Consider the following 18,495-nt stretch of genomic DNA (forward strand, 5'->3'; position numbering starts at 1 on the left):
TTTCATCTGTTCGTCCACATGCAAACTGTGATCATGTGATCATGCTTTAAAGACCATTTGTTAACTGTTGGTCTGATGGGAAGTGAACAGTAGGCTCTCACTTTTAAGTTCAGCATTTCCATATATGGACTTTGCCGTTCTATTCTACGGTGGCCCTGACAAAGACCACAACACAACAGAAGTGTTTCCAGAGGACACTTAAAAGTGATGCACATGTCTGGACATTTTGATAATTTCACAGTATAACGTTATAATGTGAAATTATCACGTTATTTCATGATAATGATATTTTCATGTTATAACATGATATATAGCGTTAGCCCGCTAGCCCGTATCAATCACATTGATTGATTGAATGATTGATTGATTGATTGATTGATTGATTGATTGGTTGATTGATTGATTGATTGATTGATTGATTGATTGATTGATTGATTGATTGATTGATTGATTGATTGATTGGTTGACTGATTGATTGATTGATTGATTGATTGATTGATTGATTGATTGATTGATTGATTGATTGAGAATTTATTTGAACACAAAATAAAAGATGAACATTTAAATACAAACTAACAACAATAAATACAAGACAACAACACAAAATGAAACAACAACAAGACTCAAAACTTATTTGTGTTCAAAAGGAGTGGGAAGAAGCCAAAGCTTATGAAATCCCTTCTCCCTATGTTAATTTACTATATTCAGTTATTTAACAACAATAATATTTATATATATGTATGTATAACACATAGTGATGTAGTTTATTTTTATAGTTTTATTTATAGTTTTTATAGTACATTGCAGTTAAACAAATCAAATAAATGAATGATACACATTTTAGTTGGTCTCTATCAACAGCACCGAGTTGGTCTTGGTTTTGGTAGCCCGCTAACGTTAGCATGCTATCGATCGTCGGCTAACGTTAGCAAGATATTATCAGCCGCTAACGTTAGCATTCTATCGATCGCCGGCTATCGATCACAGGCTAACGTTAGCACGATATGATCAGCCGCTAATGTTAGCATGCTATGATTGGCCGCTAACGTTAGCATGCTATCGATCGCTGGCTAACGTTAGCACACTATGATCATTATGACGTGAAATAACCATTATCTTGAAATAACGTGATAATATCACATGTGTGTCCAGACGTGTGCATCTCTTTTAAGTGTCCTCTGGAAACACTTCTGTTGTGTTGTGGTCTTTGCGGCATTTTTTCTAAATGCTGCGCTTGTGTAGACATCAAGGGCAACTTCTAGAGCTGAAAAATAAATTTAACACAGAAATGACAAAAACAGAAGTTCCTCGAATGGCCACTTGAGGCTGGCTTCAAAAGCGAGTCATTCTCCATAGACCCCCATGTTGAAATGCCCAACTTTACAGCAGAAATAAATATATTTACAGTGTGTTAGAAAAAACGGTTTTGGTCTCAATGGCTAATTTCTCCTTTCCTGCCCTCATATTTTGACCATTTTGTTTTAAATTATAATCACAACAATACCAGATGAAATAGGAAAAAACATTATAAAAATAAGAACAATATATCTTTTAAAAACACGTATAATGTACATATTCTTTTGTATTTTTTAAAATAATTTTATAGTTCATGACTATTTGCAGGTCCACCTTTTACTTTTACTTTTCTCTTAGTATGTTTATTTTTGAATAATTATAAACAATTGTGAAAACCTACTAGGCAAATAAGCCTGTTTGTGATTTCTGATCATTTTTGGGATATTGGTTGGGGAGGGAAATGCATTTTGAAAGTGAAAGTATCCAAAGAACAAAAATAAAATGTAAGAATATAGTTAGAGAGCACTCCGGGGTTCAGTTTGTGTCTCAGGGATTCTTCAATAAGAGTCATGGCTGCTGCTCATGTTCACCTCAAGTCACTACAACAACCTCTTTAAGTATTCCACCACTGTCTGAATCCATTTATTCTCTTTCTCTCTGTGACCTTTTCCACTGTTTGTGTTGTTGTTTTTTAAACTGAATCCAACCAAACACCAGCTTAGCTAGAAGCAGATTTTAGACATTGGTAAAAGAAAAGCCTAAGAAACACAGAAACAGTCTCTCTTGATGAGGCTTTTATTGTTTTATTTGGATCCCCATTAGCTGCAGCACAACTGCAGCTATTCTTCCTGGGGTCCGACATATAATATACAGTACATACAACTTAAATTAAAACAAACTTAAAGAGTTAATAATGGGAAAAGTGAAGCAAAATAAAAAAATAAAACCAAGAATATAAAAGCAAAGCTTCAAAATCAGGATATTTTATACATTCTTCATTGTTCTATTTTAGAATTTCATTATACATCTTGATGTTTAATATCCATTACTTAACTCTAACAGTCTCGGGCTATTGTGTCCATTTTTTAATCCTTTTCATGTGTTTTTTGTGTCTTTTTTTGGTCATTTTGTGTCTTTTTTTTGTCATTTTGTGTCTTCTGTGGGGTTTTTTTTTTGGTCATTTTGTGTCTTTTTTAGTCATTTTGTGTCTTTTTTGGTCATCTTGTGTCTTTTTTTGGTCATTTTGTGTCTTTTTAGTCATTTTGTGTCTTTTTTGGTCATTGTGTGTCTTTTTAGTCATTTTGTGTCTTTTTTTGGTCATTTTGTGTCTTTTTTTTAGTCATTTTGTGTCCTGTGTGTAACATATAAGAGGGTTACATCCATCCATTATTCTATATTTTGAATAGTTAATTAATAGTAATAATTTCCATATATATCCATTTAGGAGATATTATTTCATCTTTACATTTAATATCCATTACTTAAAGCTAGATGTTATATATAATTTAATACTATATAGCTGTGTTTTTTTAAGTAGTAGTTAGTATTCTTTACTGAACCATATTATTCTATATCTTTAGTGGTGTGTGTGTGTGTGTGTTTTAAGTAATTAAACATCTTCAGAAGACAAGCTGACATCACAGTGATCCAATTAGAGGAAAAACTAATGAGCTTCATACAAACTGTAGTTCATGTTTGAGCTCGTCGGTGTGAAACACACACACAAACACACAAAGTGTAGTATGTTGGCAAATGTACAAGAATGTGTTTATATATACTGCCAGAACTCCTACTCAATCAACTGAGAACCAACAAGCTGCCTTCACAGCCCCCTCACACACACACACACACACACACACACACACACATTCTTGTACTTCTATCTTTGTGAGGTCCCTCATTGGAACAGTGAATTCCGTTGCAAGGTTATAATAGTTTAGGATTTTTCATTCGTTTTAGTTTTAATTTTGTTGTGAATTTTTGTTTTCAAATGATTTTTAATTAGTTTTTAGAGTGAGTTTGTTAGCTTTTGTTTAGTATTTTTTTAAATGCTTTAATTTTAGTTTAGTTTTTATTAGTTTTAGTTTTTTGTAATGGGGTATTTGTTGGGTGGGAGATTAAAAGAGGTCACAGTAAATTTTGCCTTTATTTCCTTTGTCTTATCCATCTTCATTACGTATGAAAAAAGTTGAGAAAGACCAAAACGAAGGACATTTTCACTATAATTATAGTTAGTTTTAGTTAGTTTTGTAACCACACAATACAGTTTCATTTTTTTTTAAAAACTCATTTTTATTTTTACTTTCCGTTAACTATAATAACCTTGTTCCCTAACACATGGTTACCTTTACATAAACCTAATTGTAACCTTTAACCCCTAAAACAAAAACAAAAAAGCCTTTAAAGATGTGAAGACCGGCCGAAATGTCCTCACTTTGCAAAAATGTCCTCACTCTGTTGGTTAAAAACCTGTCCCGGTCCTCACTATGTAGGAAGTACCAGAACACACAAACACACACACACATCCCATATATTATGTCCACTGCACATTCTGCTAAGTAGATGTTTCTCAATTGCTCTTCATAGATAACTTCTCTTGTTATTCGGTTCAAACATCAAAAAGTAAAGATATCATCTAGAGACAGAAGCACAGCTTTAATACACACACACAGAGAGAGAGAGAGAGAGAGAGAGAGAGAGAGGGTTTAGCCTCTGCTAGCTTATTTCCTCACCTTCAAAATAAGATTAAAATGTTATCGGTTGTACCACCTGCACTGTGCTGCTCTGACTCTAACTACAGATCGGCACATGAAGCTTAATCCTGAACATGAGATATGTAATGCACACGCACAGACACACACACACACACACACACACACATACATACACACATACATGAGTGGGCACAGAGGGACTAAAACAGTGTCTTCAGTGTAACCATGAATAGTTACTCTAATGGGATGGTTTTTCTTGAGAATAGTCTTTTCTCTCTGTAGCCAGACAACAGGACTAATATCTTCTTGGCTGTAGTCCTGATGTTGGAACAGTCAGGCGAAAGGCTGACACCAAGTGGCCAATTAAGGTACTACAATAGTGCTGTAAAACTGATAGGAAGGTATCTTTGGAGCAGCTTTTGTAAACTTCCTAACAGAGCTCAAGATGTAAATTCAGCCATCTAATTGCTGTTTACTGCAATGTTAGCAGAGATAAATCATACTAAAGTTGTAAGAATGCACAATATCACATAGATAGATAGATAGATAGATAGATAGATAGATAGATAGATAGATAGATAGATAGATAGATAGGTAGAAAGAAAGAAAAAAAACCCACCTCGACCAAGTGTAAAGTGTTATTTTCCCCCTTTTTTGCAGATATTTTCAATTTCTGCTGTGTGCATTCAGCATTTTAATGTAATATTTTATGTTTAGTGTTTTTTGTGATTTTTGTGTATTTTTATGTGTTTTTTGTATTTGGTTGTGCATTTTTTTATTTTAGGTGTTTTTTTGTATTTTTAGTATGTTTTTTGTGTTTTTTTCTGTTTGTTTTTGTGTGTGTTTGATGTATGTTTTTTTTTTTGTGTGTGTGTGTGTGTGTTTTTTTTTTTAATGCATGTGTTTTCGGTGTGTTTTTGTGTGTCTTGAGTGTGTCTTTTTTGTAATAAAAGTGTTTTTGTGTGTTTTTGGTATGTTTTTTGTGTGCATTTATGTCTTTTTTATGTGTTTTTTGTCATTTTTTTGTGTGTTTTTGGTATGTTGTTTTGTATTCAAATTGTTGATCCAGTAAGTCAAAATGAAAAAATGATCAGGTCATATTGGTGAGGTTGTGCTGAAAAATAAAACGACGAGTGGTTTATACAGGCAGAATGAAAAGGAGTCAAAAATAGCCCCAAACTCCAAAGGGTTAACTTCATTCTGGTAAAATACAGCGTTAAAAACAGCCAAATATATTGTAAAAATTCAATTTATGACATCTTTGGGTGACAACGTTGACACATGCAGAGAACATGTGGTGTTGACAGTTGACAGACGACTGTAACCTTGAATTAAATTCAAGGTTATTCTGGTTTGAACCTTGTCGGAAACATTTTGGATAGTAGAAGTTCACAACTCAACAACATTTATAAAAAAGGTCTATTAATTTTTAGACATTTTAATGCAGAAAACGTTACACTCTAATCTACATATTTAAATCAGTGGCATTCATGCATATTTTTTTTCTTTGTTCTTAGTTTTAGATTTTCTTTCCATGGGTTTTTCTTTAAAAAACTAATAAAAAATTTAATATCAATTTGCATATTTGCTTAGATGGTAAAATCATCATCAAATCAAATACTTTACAAAAAAATATGAATCAGGAAAAACAGGAGTAGTTATTCAGAATCAACCCAACATCTGCCCTTCTTTGTTCGTTTAATATAAATCTGCAATTTGAACTATTTTTCTTTTTTTGTTGTTATTTGTTGTTGCTTTCTCTCATTGTTGTTGTTAATTCATTTTTTAATTTTTGTATATTTCATGGGGAGATGCTTTTTATAAGCCCATATAGGGCTTTTAAACCTCTCCTGCACTTACTATTCTTGTTTTCATACAAAAAAATCTATATTTTTATCCTTAATATATTCAGCAATTAACATGTGAACATATAAATACATAGATATAGGGATCAAATAATATATTAATCAAAATAGAAACTCCAAATAAATAGATAAATTCTTTAATAAAAAGTGGTTTCAATGAAATAAAAATAGGCTAAAAGTAGCCACCACTAATGTATTATTCAGAAGTCATGATGAATATGTTTTCTCTCCTGTTTCCATCTCCCTCTGGAGCTTTATTTAATTCCATAAAAGTATTTTCAAGATGTAATTAATTCAGTAAATAATTTACACTTACGTTTGAGTTTAAATTAAAGTGAAGAATATTTCCTTTTATTACTCAACCCAAGTCTAAAATGTTCCTTTCAGCAGGTTGATAAATATGATCCATCATCAGAAAGACTCATGCTGCGTTTCCATTGTGTTGAATTGTGGAGTTTCATTTGCATTTGATAAAAAAGAACAATCAGTTTGACTTGTATTCACAGAATAAATATTTATTGACCAACTGACAGCTGACCTACGGCTGTGCATGATTCACAACACGCTACTCTCCGTTCTTTAATAACACGACAATAAGTTACTAGATGAATCATCTGGAATGCACAGAAGAACTCGGGACGATCACTTCAACAGACGTGTACACAAGAAGCATTTTTGCAATCTCAAACATTGCAAAAGAAACACTTAAAGCATCTTAAAGGGATAGTTTGGACTTATGGAACTGTGAGGAATGAGGTACATGTACATACATACAGGTACATCTCAAAAAATTGTGAAAAAGTTCAATATTTTTTGTCAATCATTTCAGAACGTGAAACTCATACATTATATAGTTTCATTACACGTAGAGTGAAATATTTCAAGCCTGTTTTTCGTGTAATTTTGATGATTCTGGCTTAGAGATAATGAAAACACAAAACTCAGTGTCTCAGAAAATTAGAATATTACATAAGATCAATAAAGAAAAAGGATATTTTAAACATAAATGTCAGGCTTCTGATAAGTCTGTTCATTTCTATACATCAATACTTGGTTGGGCTCCTTTTGCATGAATTACTGCATGAATACTTGGTGGCATGGAGGAGATCTATGGGCTGAAATATCTGCCGACAGAAACTGAATTTGAATCATATAATTTTAATTTGTATTGTTCAATTTGAATCATCGCATTGAAAAACTAAATCTGAATTGTTATTTGAAATTGAATGTTTTAGTTTGGAACTGAACATTCAGTTCTCACAATTCAAATTCAGTTCGCAAAATTCAATTTCAATTTTCTGCGACGAACATCCGGGTAGTTGAGGCAGAGCGCCTTTTCGGCCAATCAGCCCCTCCGTTTTCTTTTGTAACATCTGTTGCCACCCGGTTGCCATAGCGCCTCTTTGGCAATCAGCACCTCTGTTTTCTTTTGTAACATCTTTTGCCACCCGGTTGCCATAGCGCCTCTTTGGCCAATCAGCACCTCCGTTTTCTTTTGTAACATTTGTTGCCACCCGGTTGCCATAGCGCCTCTTCGGCCAATCAGCACCTCCGTTTTCTTTTGTAACATTTGTTGCCACCCGGTTGCCACTTGCCATGAAACGGAGGAAAAAGTTAGATTAGCTTGACCACGGATTGGCCGAAGAGGTGCTATGGCAACCGGGTGGCAACAAATGTTACAAGAAAATTTAAATTGAATTTTGCGAACTGGATTTGAATTGTTAGAACTGAATGTTCAGATCCAAACTAATTAATTAAATTTCAAATTACAATTCAGATTCAGTTTTTAAATGCAATCATTCAAATTGAACAATACAAATTCAAATGATGTGATTCTAATTCAGTTTCTGGTGGCATATTTTGGCCAATAGAAATCAGCCTACAGCACCATGTTGCTTTTGAAGAGCGCTAAAATGTCCTGCTAGATGGCTGCTATGTTGACTGTGGACTTCAGGAAACACTGTGGACCAACACCAGCAGAGGACATGGCCCCAAACCACCATTGACCCAGGACCAGCATATTACACTGACCAGCAATATTCTATTTTCTCTAAGCCAGAATCATCAAAATTACAAGAAAAAACAAATAACAAATTTATGAGAAAAAAAATTCTCAAATTTACGGTAAAAAAATTCAAATTTAAAGAGAAAAAACATCACAAATTTAAGAGAAAAAAATTCACAAACTTAAGAGAAAAAATCTAAAATGTATGAGAAAAAAATCACAAATTTTGTGAGAAAAAAATCACAAATTTAAGAGAAAAAAAAACATAAATTTAAGAGAAAAATTCAAAAATTCAAGACAAAAAAATACAAATTTATGAGAAAAAAAATCTAAAAATTCATGAGAAATATGACAAATTTAAGAAAAAAAAATTACAAATTTACAAGAAAAACAGGCTTGAAATATTTCACTCTCTGTGTAATGAATCTATATATTGTATGAGTTTCACTTTCTGAAATGATTGACAAAAAATATTGAACATCATCATGATATTCTAATTTTTTGAGATGTACCTGTAAACAGTAGATGGCGATCAGCACAGCCCCAGTGTGGAGAAGCAGAAAGAGAAGCACTGAACTGCTGTGGATGAAAGTAGTAGCTGGACATATTTTAGTCACCTAAAAAAATCAATATCAGTTTAAGTGTATGCTATATTTGGAGTATTTTCATTGCTTTACCTTGCCATGAGACCGCCCTGTCAGCACGCTGTTATCTTAGCACTCATCAAAGCCACATTTGACTTAGCAGAACATGCTAGTTGGTGGTTTACCGCTGCAGCAATCAGTTTGTCTTATTAGGAACAGACTGATATGGGATTTTTGAGGCTGATGACCTACAGTCATGAAAAAAATTATTAGAACACCCTTTTTCTTTAATTTCTTGTTCATTTTAATGCCTGGTACATTTTTTTGGACAAATATAACGATAACAATAAAAATAATTCATAGCTGATATCTAGATATTTAACATGGTTTTCTTGATAATAACCAAAATCATAATAACCAAAAAAGACACAAATTGACCAAAAAGACGTAAAATGACCAAAAAAGAATACAAAATGACCAAAAAGACGTAAAATGACCAACAAAAAAAAAAGACGTAAAATGACCAAAAAAAAAAAAGACACAAATTGACCAAAAAAAGACAAATCAACCAAAAAAGCCGCATAATGACCAATAAAAAGACACAACTGATAATGATTTTGGTTATTATCAAGAAAACCATGTGCATACCATGTATTACATTTTTGACTAAACCACAGTCTCTGGAGAAGTACTCTCACACCTTAGTACACAATAATTCACACAAACTAACCCACCAACGTTAGTGGTTGACCAGGAACTCCTGTGTTCTAAAAGGTAATATTACTTATTGTTTTTGTCAATAGAGTCTGGTGGCTTTGATGAGAACATAGACCAGCTTTAATTTTCCGGTTTAAACATAAAAAGGACTGTGATGGCAAGGCAAAGCGGTGGAAATATTCTCAATGTAGCGTAAACTTAAACTTAAGATTGTTTCAGGTAGCTAAAGTAGCTGCTGCCTCGTACAGTAAATTGTTTAGCTTCTTTGCCATTACTTCAGTTGGCTTCTCCAAGAAACAGCTGTGCCGACCGCCATCTTTTTTAAGTATGACTATGGAGAAGTAGGCCTGTCACGATATAGTCAATATATCGACTTATCGTTTGATGTATAAAAATGGATGCGGTAGTTTTTGTGGACTCACTAACCGTGCACAGAGTGTTGTTGTAAACAAACAGAGGTCGCTAAGTGAACACCTCCTGCAGGAGCAGCACATACACACTGTACTGCTCCAGAGCTAACTGTTAGCCTGTTAGCACTGACTGTCGTGCCTCTTAAAGGAGCCACCCCTCTCTTTCAGTGGACGCATTATAACGCAGACTTTTTGTGCTTTTTCAGTGATACTGCAAATGTATAAACAGCTGTTTATACATATTATTTATAATATATAATACTATAATATTTATCTCAGGGCCCGTGAGTTTATTGTATTTGTTTTGATCGTAGTTTATTTATTTATGTTTTATTTATCTAGGATGTTTTAATATTTATTTTCCACATTTCAATTCCAATATTTAATATTCTTGGGATTAAAAAAATCATTGTGTCTCCACAACACTATCGTTTAGGGTTACTCAAAAAAAAATCAATACTAAAACATTGTATCCGGATACGATACTCATTTTCAAAAGTACCGATACTTTTGCACAGCATACAACCTCAAAATATTGTTATAATTGTTATTGTTTATTGTATTTTTTGCACTAACTCAGACCTGAAGCTTGTTATCATAGTTGCAGTTTCTTTTTGCACAACTGTTTTTAATTATAAATATTTAACCTGTGGTTCTGTTGCATTTTTCTTTTTAATAAAAACATTTCTGTTAAATTTTGGGGTGTTTGTTTTTATCCCTGTGGTATCGAAAATGGTATCAAGTATCGAATATTTTCCTGAGTATCGGAATCGAGTTGAAAATTTTAGTATCGTGACAACCCTACGTCCTAAAGAATGTGTTATCGTGACAGGCCTACGGATAAGTACCTCATACAACCCCAATAACTCGAATAAATTCAAACTGTCCCTTTAATCTAAAAGACACAAACACACCACACTTTGTTCTCACTGTCTGGCCGTCATCATACATCCAGATGGATCCTCTGGTGTCGTTTCAGGTTACATTTCTGAGTGAAGCGCTTGCCACAAGCCAAGCAGCAGTAGGGTCTCTCTCCCGTGTGAACCCTCCGGTGGGCCTTCAGGTTGCTCAGCTTTGTGAAGCTGCGGCCGCAGAGCGAGCAGCAGAACGGCCGCTCGCCCGTGTGAGTCTGCAGGTGGGCCTTCAGGTTGCTGGGGTGGGGGAAACACTTCCCACACTGGCCGCAGCGCAGGAGGTGCCTGGGGCCGGCGTGGGGGTGGGAGTCCGGGTGGGGCAACGGGTTGGCGTGGTGCGAGTTTGCAGTCAGGTGTGTTTTGATGCTAACCCACGGGGCGCTAGTTCGGTTAGCAGAGAGAGGAGGAGGAGGGGGAGGAGGAGGAGGAGGAGCGGCTTTGGATGTTGAGGGAGTTCGGGTGAGAGGATTTAGGTTTGAGTGAGCTACAGGAAGTGTTGTGCTGGTGCTGTGTGAGTGTGTGTGGGAGATCTTCTTCATGGGCCGGTGGAGGTGCTGGATCGCCGCGTGCAACCTGAGACCTGAACCCGCTTTGGGATGCAGCTTCATATGAGTCTCTTGCACTGTTGCTTTTTGGGAAATATGGTTCTGTTTAAGTGCTTCGGAGCTCAATCTGTGCTGTTTTACTGAGAAAGACGCCATAGACGCCGTAGTCTTTGTCGGTTTCTTTTCTTTACGCTGACTCTCCACGCACTCATCAGAATCGACAATAACTTCCTGTTTGATAGTCACACCCAGCGCCTCGCTGTTTGGCGGTCTTGCCTGAGGGGACGCTGACGCTGACATCTGATCCCTGCTGGCTGTATCCACATCTGCTGTGACACAGCTGGACAGCTCGTGTTCTGTTTGCTTCAGAGGTCCTCTGCTTTTCGCTGGATCACACTCCTTTTCTGTTGCGAGTCTGTTGTTCTGCAGTAATCCAGCTGTTGTGACAGTGAGATCAGCCCAAGCACCGTCCCCCTCTAAAGATGGATCTGTAGCCATGTAGGTTTCCTCCTGGTCTTCAGAGAAAACATACGGAGCGGAGATCTGCAGGTCTTGCTTGATAACATCCCTCAACAGTTCCTCGCTGTTCTCTTGGGTCTGGTTCTGTTGGACCTCAGTCATATCAGCAGCGCTGCAGGATTCAGATCCTGCTTCACCTAAAGAAATGAACACAAACAGGAGTTTCATTTAAGACTTCTATTGCCCTTTTCAATTTGTAAAAACAGTGTCAGGAATTAAGGTGGGCAAAAAAAGTCTCAGAATAACCAAAAAACACAACTGACGGGACAAAATACCCTTAAGGGCTTAAATATTATGATGAAATAAAGCATACTACAATGTTCAACTGCATTTTTTTTCCAGAAATGCATCAAGAAAGAAAGAATATTACATTCATTATGGCTCTTCTGTAAGTATTTAACCTACTATTAACCAATTAAGCTAATGCATTATCCATATACAAAGACTAATTAGAGAATAACAGCCTAAAAAATGTTAAAACTGTCTCCCACTTTCTCTCACATATACATTCCACAGTATACACACTTCTCTTTGGAGTAGTAACAGTAGTCAACAGAAATAGCTCATAAGAGTTTAATTTAAGAGCTGATATCTAGCCATTTTCCATGTTTTTTCTTGATAATGATTTTGGTTATTATCAAGAAAACCCTGGAAAATGGCTTAAATGAAGCTCTTATGAGCTATTTTTTGTTGTTATCATTATATTTGTCCAAACAAATGTACCTTTAGTTGTAGCAGACATTAAAATGAACAAGAAATTGAAGAAAACAATGCTCTAATATTTTTTTCCATGACTGTAGATATTCAAGCTCAATGTGCAAATAAAACAACGTCCCATGATGATCAGCTCCAGCTGATGATACTCACCATCAAGAGGAGCGCTCCAACGTACAGAAGAGCAAGACGGCTTATTCACTTCCTCTAGCTTCACATCTGCGGCTGGCAACACGTCTTCTTCATCTGTTGTCTGAACAGCAGGAAGAATACACCAGTTAATATGCTTTTGTTTTGTTTAACTTAGTTCATGTTCTTAATATTTTTGCACTATAAAAACTGAGATACAGTACAGGCCAAAAGTTTGGACACACCTTCTCATTCAATGCGTTTTTCTTTATTTTCATGACTATTTACATTGTAGATTCTCACTGAAGGCATCAAAACTATGAATGAACACATATGGAATTATGTACTTAACAAAAAAAGTGTGAAATAACTGAAAACATGTCTTGTATTTTAGATTCCTCAAAAGTAACCACCCTTTGCTTACTAGAATATAAGACATGTTTTCAGTTATTTCACACTTTTTTGTTAAGTACATAATTCCACATGTGTTCATTAATAGTTTTGATGAATTTACAATGTCAATAGTCATGAAAATAAAGGAAACGCATTGAATGAGAAGGTGCGTCCAAACTTTTGGCCTGTACTATATGTGGGTGAAATTATTTTTTTAGACAGTGGGAGATGTGTGTAAGAGAGTTTATGTATTGTCATATTATTTATAGTATAGTATAGAGGTCGACCGATATATCGGGCCGATATTTGCGTTTTTTACTTGTATCGGCATCGGCCGATACGTGCGTGCTGTGGCCGATCAATGATCTCATTTCACTGAGAAACAGCAGGCAAGGCTCGGTGCAACATCTCCATTCTCTGGTGAGCTGCTGCTGATACCGGAAAAAAGAAAAACACATCAAATATGTGGATCATCCGAGGCGCCACCACCTCCAGGTCTAGAACAACATACACATTGTTTGCTATCCAACTGTTAATATGTTGTGTTTGTTTTGTTAACCCTTAATAGGGCACTCATTGAAATACTTCGATTTTATTTATAGATTTATGAGATTTAAAGTGGTGAATCTGGGAGAAAAAAGTTGCTTTTTTCCCCACTTTTTTCTCGTAAATCTGCGACTTTTTTCGTGCAGATTTGCCACTTGAAATCTCTTAAATCTGCGACTTTTTTTCTTGTGGATTTGTCACTTTAATCTAGTAAATTTGCAACTTTTTTCTTGAAATATTACCTGAAGTTACCAAATATAGTTCTTTGCCTGATAAAGGGTTAATAAATGTTTCGTTTTTTTGTTTAAATTGAGACTTGTGTAACATTTGTTATCAATGTGTCATTTTTATCATGTCAATGGAGGGAGAAAAGGCAATATCGACTTCAAGAATCGGCCCAAAAAAAGACAGCAGCACATATCGGGGATCGGTTAAGACTGATGTCAAAATAATCGGTATCGGCCTTAAAAAACCTGAATCGGTCGACCACTAGTATAGTATAGGTCAGGGGTTGGCAACCTTTACCAACAAAAGAGCCATTGTTGGTCAAAATAAGAGAAAAATTGTCGGAATCGAGCCGCAAACCTAATTTGAATAAAAATAAAATCATCTCCTGAGTCTAAATTAGTCTACCAACATGACTAATTGGTCAAAATGAGCATTTATTGATATGATTTTGGAGTTTGGAATCGAAAGCTAGACTTCAAAGCTAGACTTAAAGTTGGCAAAATGTATAGGTTAAATCTTTTTAAGATATTGTAAGCTACGATGCACATTTTAGTTGTCTAATGTGTTTTTAAAAAATGCTTTATTGCCTATATAAGCTCCACATTTTTACAATTGAAGAATACAAATTGCTTTGGGCCCACACCAGTGATAAATGAAAATTAAAATGTACATTTTTTTTTGTTTTGTTTTTTGTCACAGCCACAGGGAGCCACTGCGGATGGCCTGAAGAGCCACATGTGGCTCCAGAGCCGCAGGTTGCCTACCCCTGGTATATGTTATACCATTTATAGTGTGACATGTGAAAGAGCTGTGTATTCAAAGTGGAGGGTGGAGAGTATCTGTGTGGTTCCTGTGTGTAACGCCTGGGTTTTTTGTGTGAAGAATAAACTCCAAAGATACTCAACTACATCTCACTTATTTCACAATAAAGAGTGTGAGAGCAGAAAGCCGTCTGCTACGGATGCAGAATGCAGTGGTGGAAGAAGTAATCAGATCTTTTACTTAGGTAAAAGTACTAATACCACGCTGTAGAATTACTCCACTACAAGTAAAGTCCTGCATTCGAGGCTTTTTGAAGTAAAAGTATAAAAGTATCAGCATCAAAATGTACTTAAAGTATCAAAAGTAAAAGTACTTATCATGCAGAATGGACCCACTCAGATTGTTTAATATATTACACATGTATTATTGGATTATTATTATTATTGATGCATTTATGTAAGCAGTGTTTGAATCTTCTCAAGGTAGGGCTCATTTAAACGACTTAATGTACTGTTATGAGGTTTAATTTAAAAAAAATTCTCATCACTTTAAATGTTTCATGTTTTTCATGTTAAATCTTCACCTGAAAAGTAACTAAAGCTGTCAGCTTAATATAGTAAGTAAAAAGTCCAATATTTGCTTCAAAATGTAGTGGAGTAGAAGTACAAAGTAACATAAAATGGAAATACTCAAGTAAAGAACAAGTACCTCAAAATGGTACTTAAGTACAGTACTTAAGTAAATGTACTTAGTTACTTTCCACCACTGGCAGAATGTCATTGGCTCAGAAGATGTGCATAAAGGTTCTCAGAACACAATACTGTCGTATCACTGAGAGTAAGTCAGGGATCGTCCTTGGACCCACCTCAGATTTCCTCTCAGGGCTGTTGGTGGATGAAGGACTGTCTGGTGCCTGTGTGGACTCTGGGATGACTTCCTGTTTGTGGCTTAGTGCCCACCTGTCCACACATTCACCCTCTTCTTTCACACAGGACCCAAACATGTCTGAAAAAACGGGTGGTTAATTAGTCCAACATAATGCCGACTGCTTTGTAGTCAAAAAGAGGCTGAAGACCCAGCTCTTTACTGATCACCTAGCATTTTTAAGCACTTTATCCAAAATCCAAGCACTTTTCAAACCTTGAAAATACAACATTTAAGCATTTTCAATTATTTCAAGCACCCGTATGAATCCCGGTCTTGTGTAAATATGCAACTGTATTTTGTGTTTGCTGCCTCTTAGCCAGGGCTCCCTTGAAAAAGAGGTTCTTAATCTCAATGGGATATTTCCTGGTTAAATAAAAAATAAGATTTGTATACGTCAATACATAATCACTGTGTCTGTTCTCACCATCCTGTTGCTCTCTGGGCCTTTCTCCTGCAGCTTCACAGCACAGCTCCACATCCTCCTTTGCACAGTCAACACACCGACCAGATTTGGCTCCTTTATGCTCACTTAGTTTCCTCTCGGCCCGCTGCAGCTGCCTCCTCAGGGTCTCCACCTCCCGGTTCCTGCGCTGCACCTCCTCCAAGAAGCCGTCCTCCACCAGCCTGGTGACCTCATACATGGCTGTCTTCACCACCGTCTCCATCACATCCGACAGCTGGGTCTGGAAGGTGACAATCAGGGTGTCCAGGTCCGCCATCATGAGCTGTGGCGACCAAAATCCCGCGTTTGGAGAAAATAAAAGTGATGGAGAAGAAATCCTTTCTGGGAAAATGCTACCACAGGTTGTTTACGTTGCGCACCATTATCTAGGCTACACACCCACTTGTTGTTGTTGGTATTTCAGATACAGAACTACTAACACATATTCATTGAATTATACACGTTCAAAGGTTGGACTAACTCTGTCCAACAAGCTATTTGTTGACACGAAAAGCCTTCATGTTAATCTAAATTGTCACCTAGCCAGATAGCTAAAGTGACTTCTTAGCTCGCTAACGTTAGCAGCGACAAACCGTCAACAAAACGGACAAAGCTGCGAGCTATAAAAACCATATTCCCGCCTGAGATGTTTACCTTTTTACCCTCGTGTTTATCAGTAACCGAAGTTAACGTAACGTTAATCAATTTCATGAGCGTTGAGCATCTAACGGAGCTAGCTTTCGCCTGTGGTCCTTGTTTTTGCTCGTGACGTCATTACGTCATTAGTAACGTAGTACGGTGGCCTTACCTGAAGTCTGTGAATAACGAAACGCGTTTTAATAAAGGGAAACCCATAGGCTGCTCCAAACATTCCTTGTTATTTCATTCACTGTTTAAAATACGGGTGCGTTTTACTTTTTGTACACATATTTTGGGACAATATATCCACGTTCTATTGCGATGGTTTATTGGAGGCAAAAAGTGAAATTATATTTTTTGACCAATTTTAGGATATATAGGTACCAAGGTTATGATAGTTCACGAAAAACTAACGAAATAATGAAAACTAGAATTGAAAAAACGTTTTTGTTAACTGAGATAAAAATGAACACAAGAGTTTTTAAAAAAAACGATAACTAACTGAAACTGTATTTTGTGGTTACAAAACTAACTAAAAAAATTATAGTGAAAATGTCCTTCATTTTCGTCTTTGTCAAATTTTTTTCATACTTTCCTTTTTGGTTGATATGAAATCTATTTTATCTATCTGGTTTTATGACTTAATAAACTTATTGGGGCTGAGATGGATCAGACAAAGGAAATAAAGGAAACATTTATTGTGACCTTATTGAATCTCGCACCCAACAAAAACCCCATTACAAAAACACTAAAACTAATAAAAACTAAACTACAACTAATAAAAACTAAACTAAAACTAAGCATTTTCCAAAAAATAAAAAGTAATAAAAACTAGCAAACTCACTGCGTCCTACGCCCAAACTCTGACAGCTTTACCAGAGGATTGTGAGTAAGAAGACAAATTTTCCTACGTTTCTATTTATAAATTATTTCTGTAGAGTGGAATTTGCGGCCTGGAGCGCAGTTTTCAAATTAACTTTTTGACAATTTTTTCTCTCCCTCTACACTCTGGCGATGATGTCACACACTGTGACGCGAACATTCCATGCAATACACACCCATTATAATCTCAGAATTTCTCCCAAAATGATCATGGTCATTGAACAGGGATTGATAAAAAACTATATGACCTATCGAAACGTGGATTAATACACCGATACATAAGACTTGTGTCTACTGTTTAAAGTTTAAGTCTCTAGGTGATATTATGCCGGAGAAGTAGATGTTTAAAAATCTAAGTAATAGCACACCGATCCCGGTCAAACCGCACATTTTGATATATAATTTTTGTTTTGTTTTGATATATACTAGTAGCGGGACGAAATTGTGTCCGGAAGAGGAAGAAGAAAAAATCCACAGTATAACAATAGTGCTCCAGTTCCCCGTGGCCCTAATGACTAAAATGTGATTTTCTTATAAAGTTTTCAAGTGAATCATTGATTTAAGAAAAGCAGATCTGAGAGGAAACATTTTTTCTTTTATTTTGAATCTGTAATTTGATCACAAGGATAATGTAACTTTCAGTTTAACTTAAAGTCTGTCATTTTTTGCAGTAAAAAGATATGCAGCAATAACTGGGTACAGGGCTACACGGTGGTGTTCTCAGCAGGAGGGTCGTCGGTTCGACTCCGGCTTGTGGCTCTTCTGTGTGCAGTTTGCATGTTCTCCCCATGTCAGTGTGGGTTCCTCTGGGTTCCTCCCATAGTCCCAAAAGGTTTAATTGGTGACTCTAAGTTGTCCGTAGGAGTGAATGAGAGCCTGTCTCTATGTGTCAGCCATGTGATAGTCTGGAGATCTGTTGCCTTGTTGCCCTGCGACCCGCGTTCAGATAATCAGTTAAGGATAAAGGATAAATGGGTACAAAGAAGACATTTCATCAAACACAAGAAACGTGTATTTTATATTTGTCCTATATTTGTTTTTATAGCGATAAAAGTTTTTAATAAAAATCTAAGGACTTGGAATTGAAGAGAAGAAAATAAAAAACTTCCATGGCTTATTTACCCCTGCCCCCCCGGACAGATTTTTAAATGTCCAGTGACACTTTCTATGAAGTCCATGTCTATAATGCATTATAAATATACATATAATACATTATGATAAGCTTATAGCACTGTATAATTACAGTAATAAGCACAAATATTCA

At 35.8% G+C, this 18,495-nt stretch overlaps 1 protein-coding gene across 1 annotated transcript; it reads right to left on the reverse strand.

Moving 5' to 3' along the window:
• Positions 1–5,884: 5,884 nt before the first annotated feature.
• On the reverse strand, positions 5,885–16,483 carry si:ch73-109d9.3 (zinc finger protein 354B). The gene is made up of 4 exons (XM_059328960.1): positions 15,693–16,483; positions 15,207–15,346; positions 12,437–12,536; positions 5,885–11,706 (listed from the first exon to the last, which is right to left on the reverse strand). The coding sequence occupies exons 1-4, from the start codon at positions 15,988–15,990 to the stop codon at positions 10,535–10,537; spliced, it is 1,710 nt and encodes a 569-aa protein (XP_059184943.1). The 5' UTR covers positions 15,991–16,483; the 3' UTR covers positions 5,885–10,534.
• Positions 16,484–18,495: the final 2,012 nt, after the last annotated feature.

Source organism: Centropristis striata, chromosome 1, assembly GCF_030273125.1.
Source record: "Centropristis striata isolate RG_2023a ecotype Rhode Island chromosome 1, C.striata_1.0, whole genome shotgun sequence".
NCBI classification, from domain to species: domain Eukaryota; kingdom Metazoa; phylum Chordata; class Actinopteri; order Perciformes; family Serranidae; genus Centropristis; species Centropristis striata.

Excerpts from the sequence above, each read along its gene's own strand:
- si:ch73-109d9.3 (XM_059328960.1), bottom strand. The coding sequence starts at position 15,990 with ATGATGGCGGACCTGGACACCCTGATTGTCACCTTCCAGACCCAGCTG. Across the intron at positions 15,347-15,692 it reads GCCCAGAGAGCAACAGGATG|ACATGTTTGGGTCCTGTGTG; the intron begins GTGAGAACAGAC and ends CCGTTTTTTCAG. Across the intron at positions 11,707-12,436 it reads TTGGAGCGCTCCTCTTGATG|GTGAAGCAGGATCTGAATCC; the intron begins GTGAGTATCATC and ends TCATTTCTTTAG.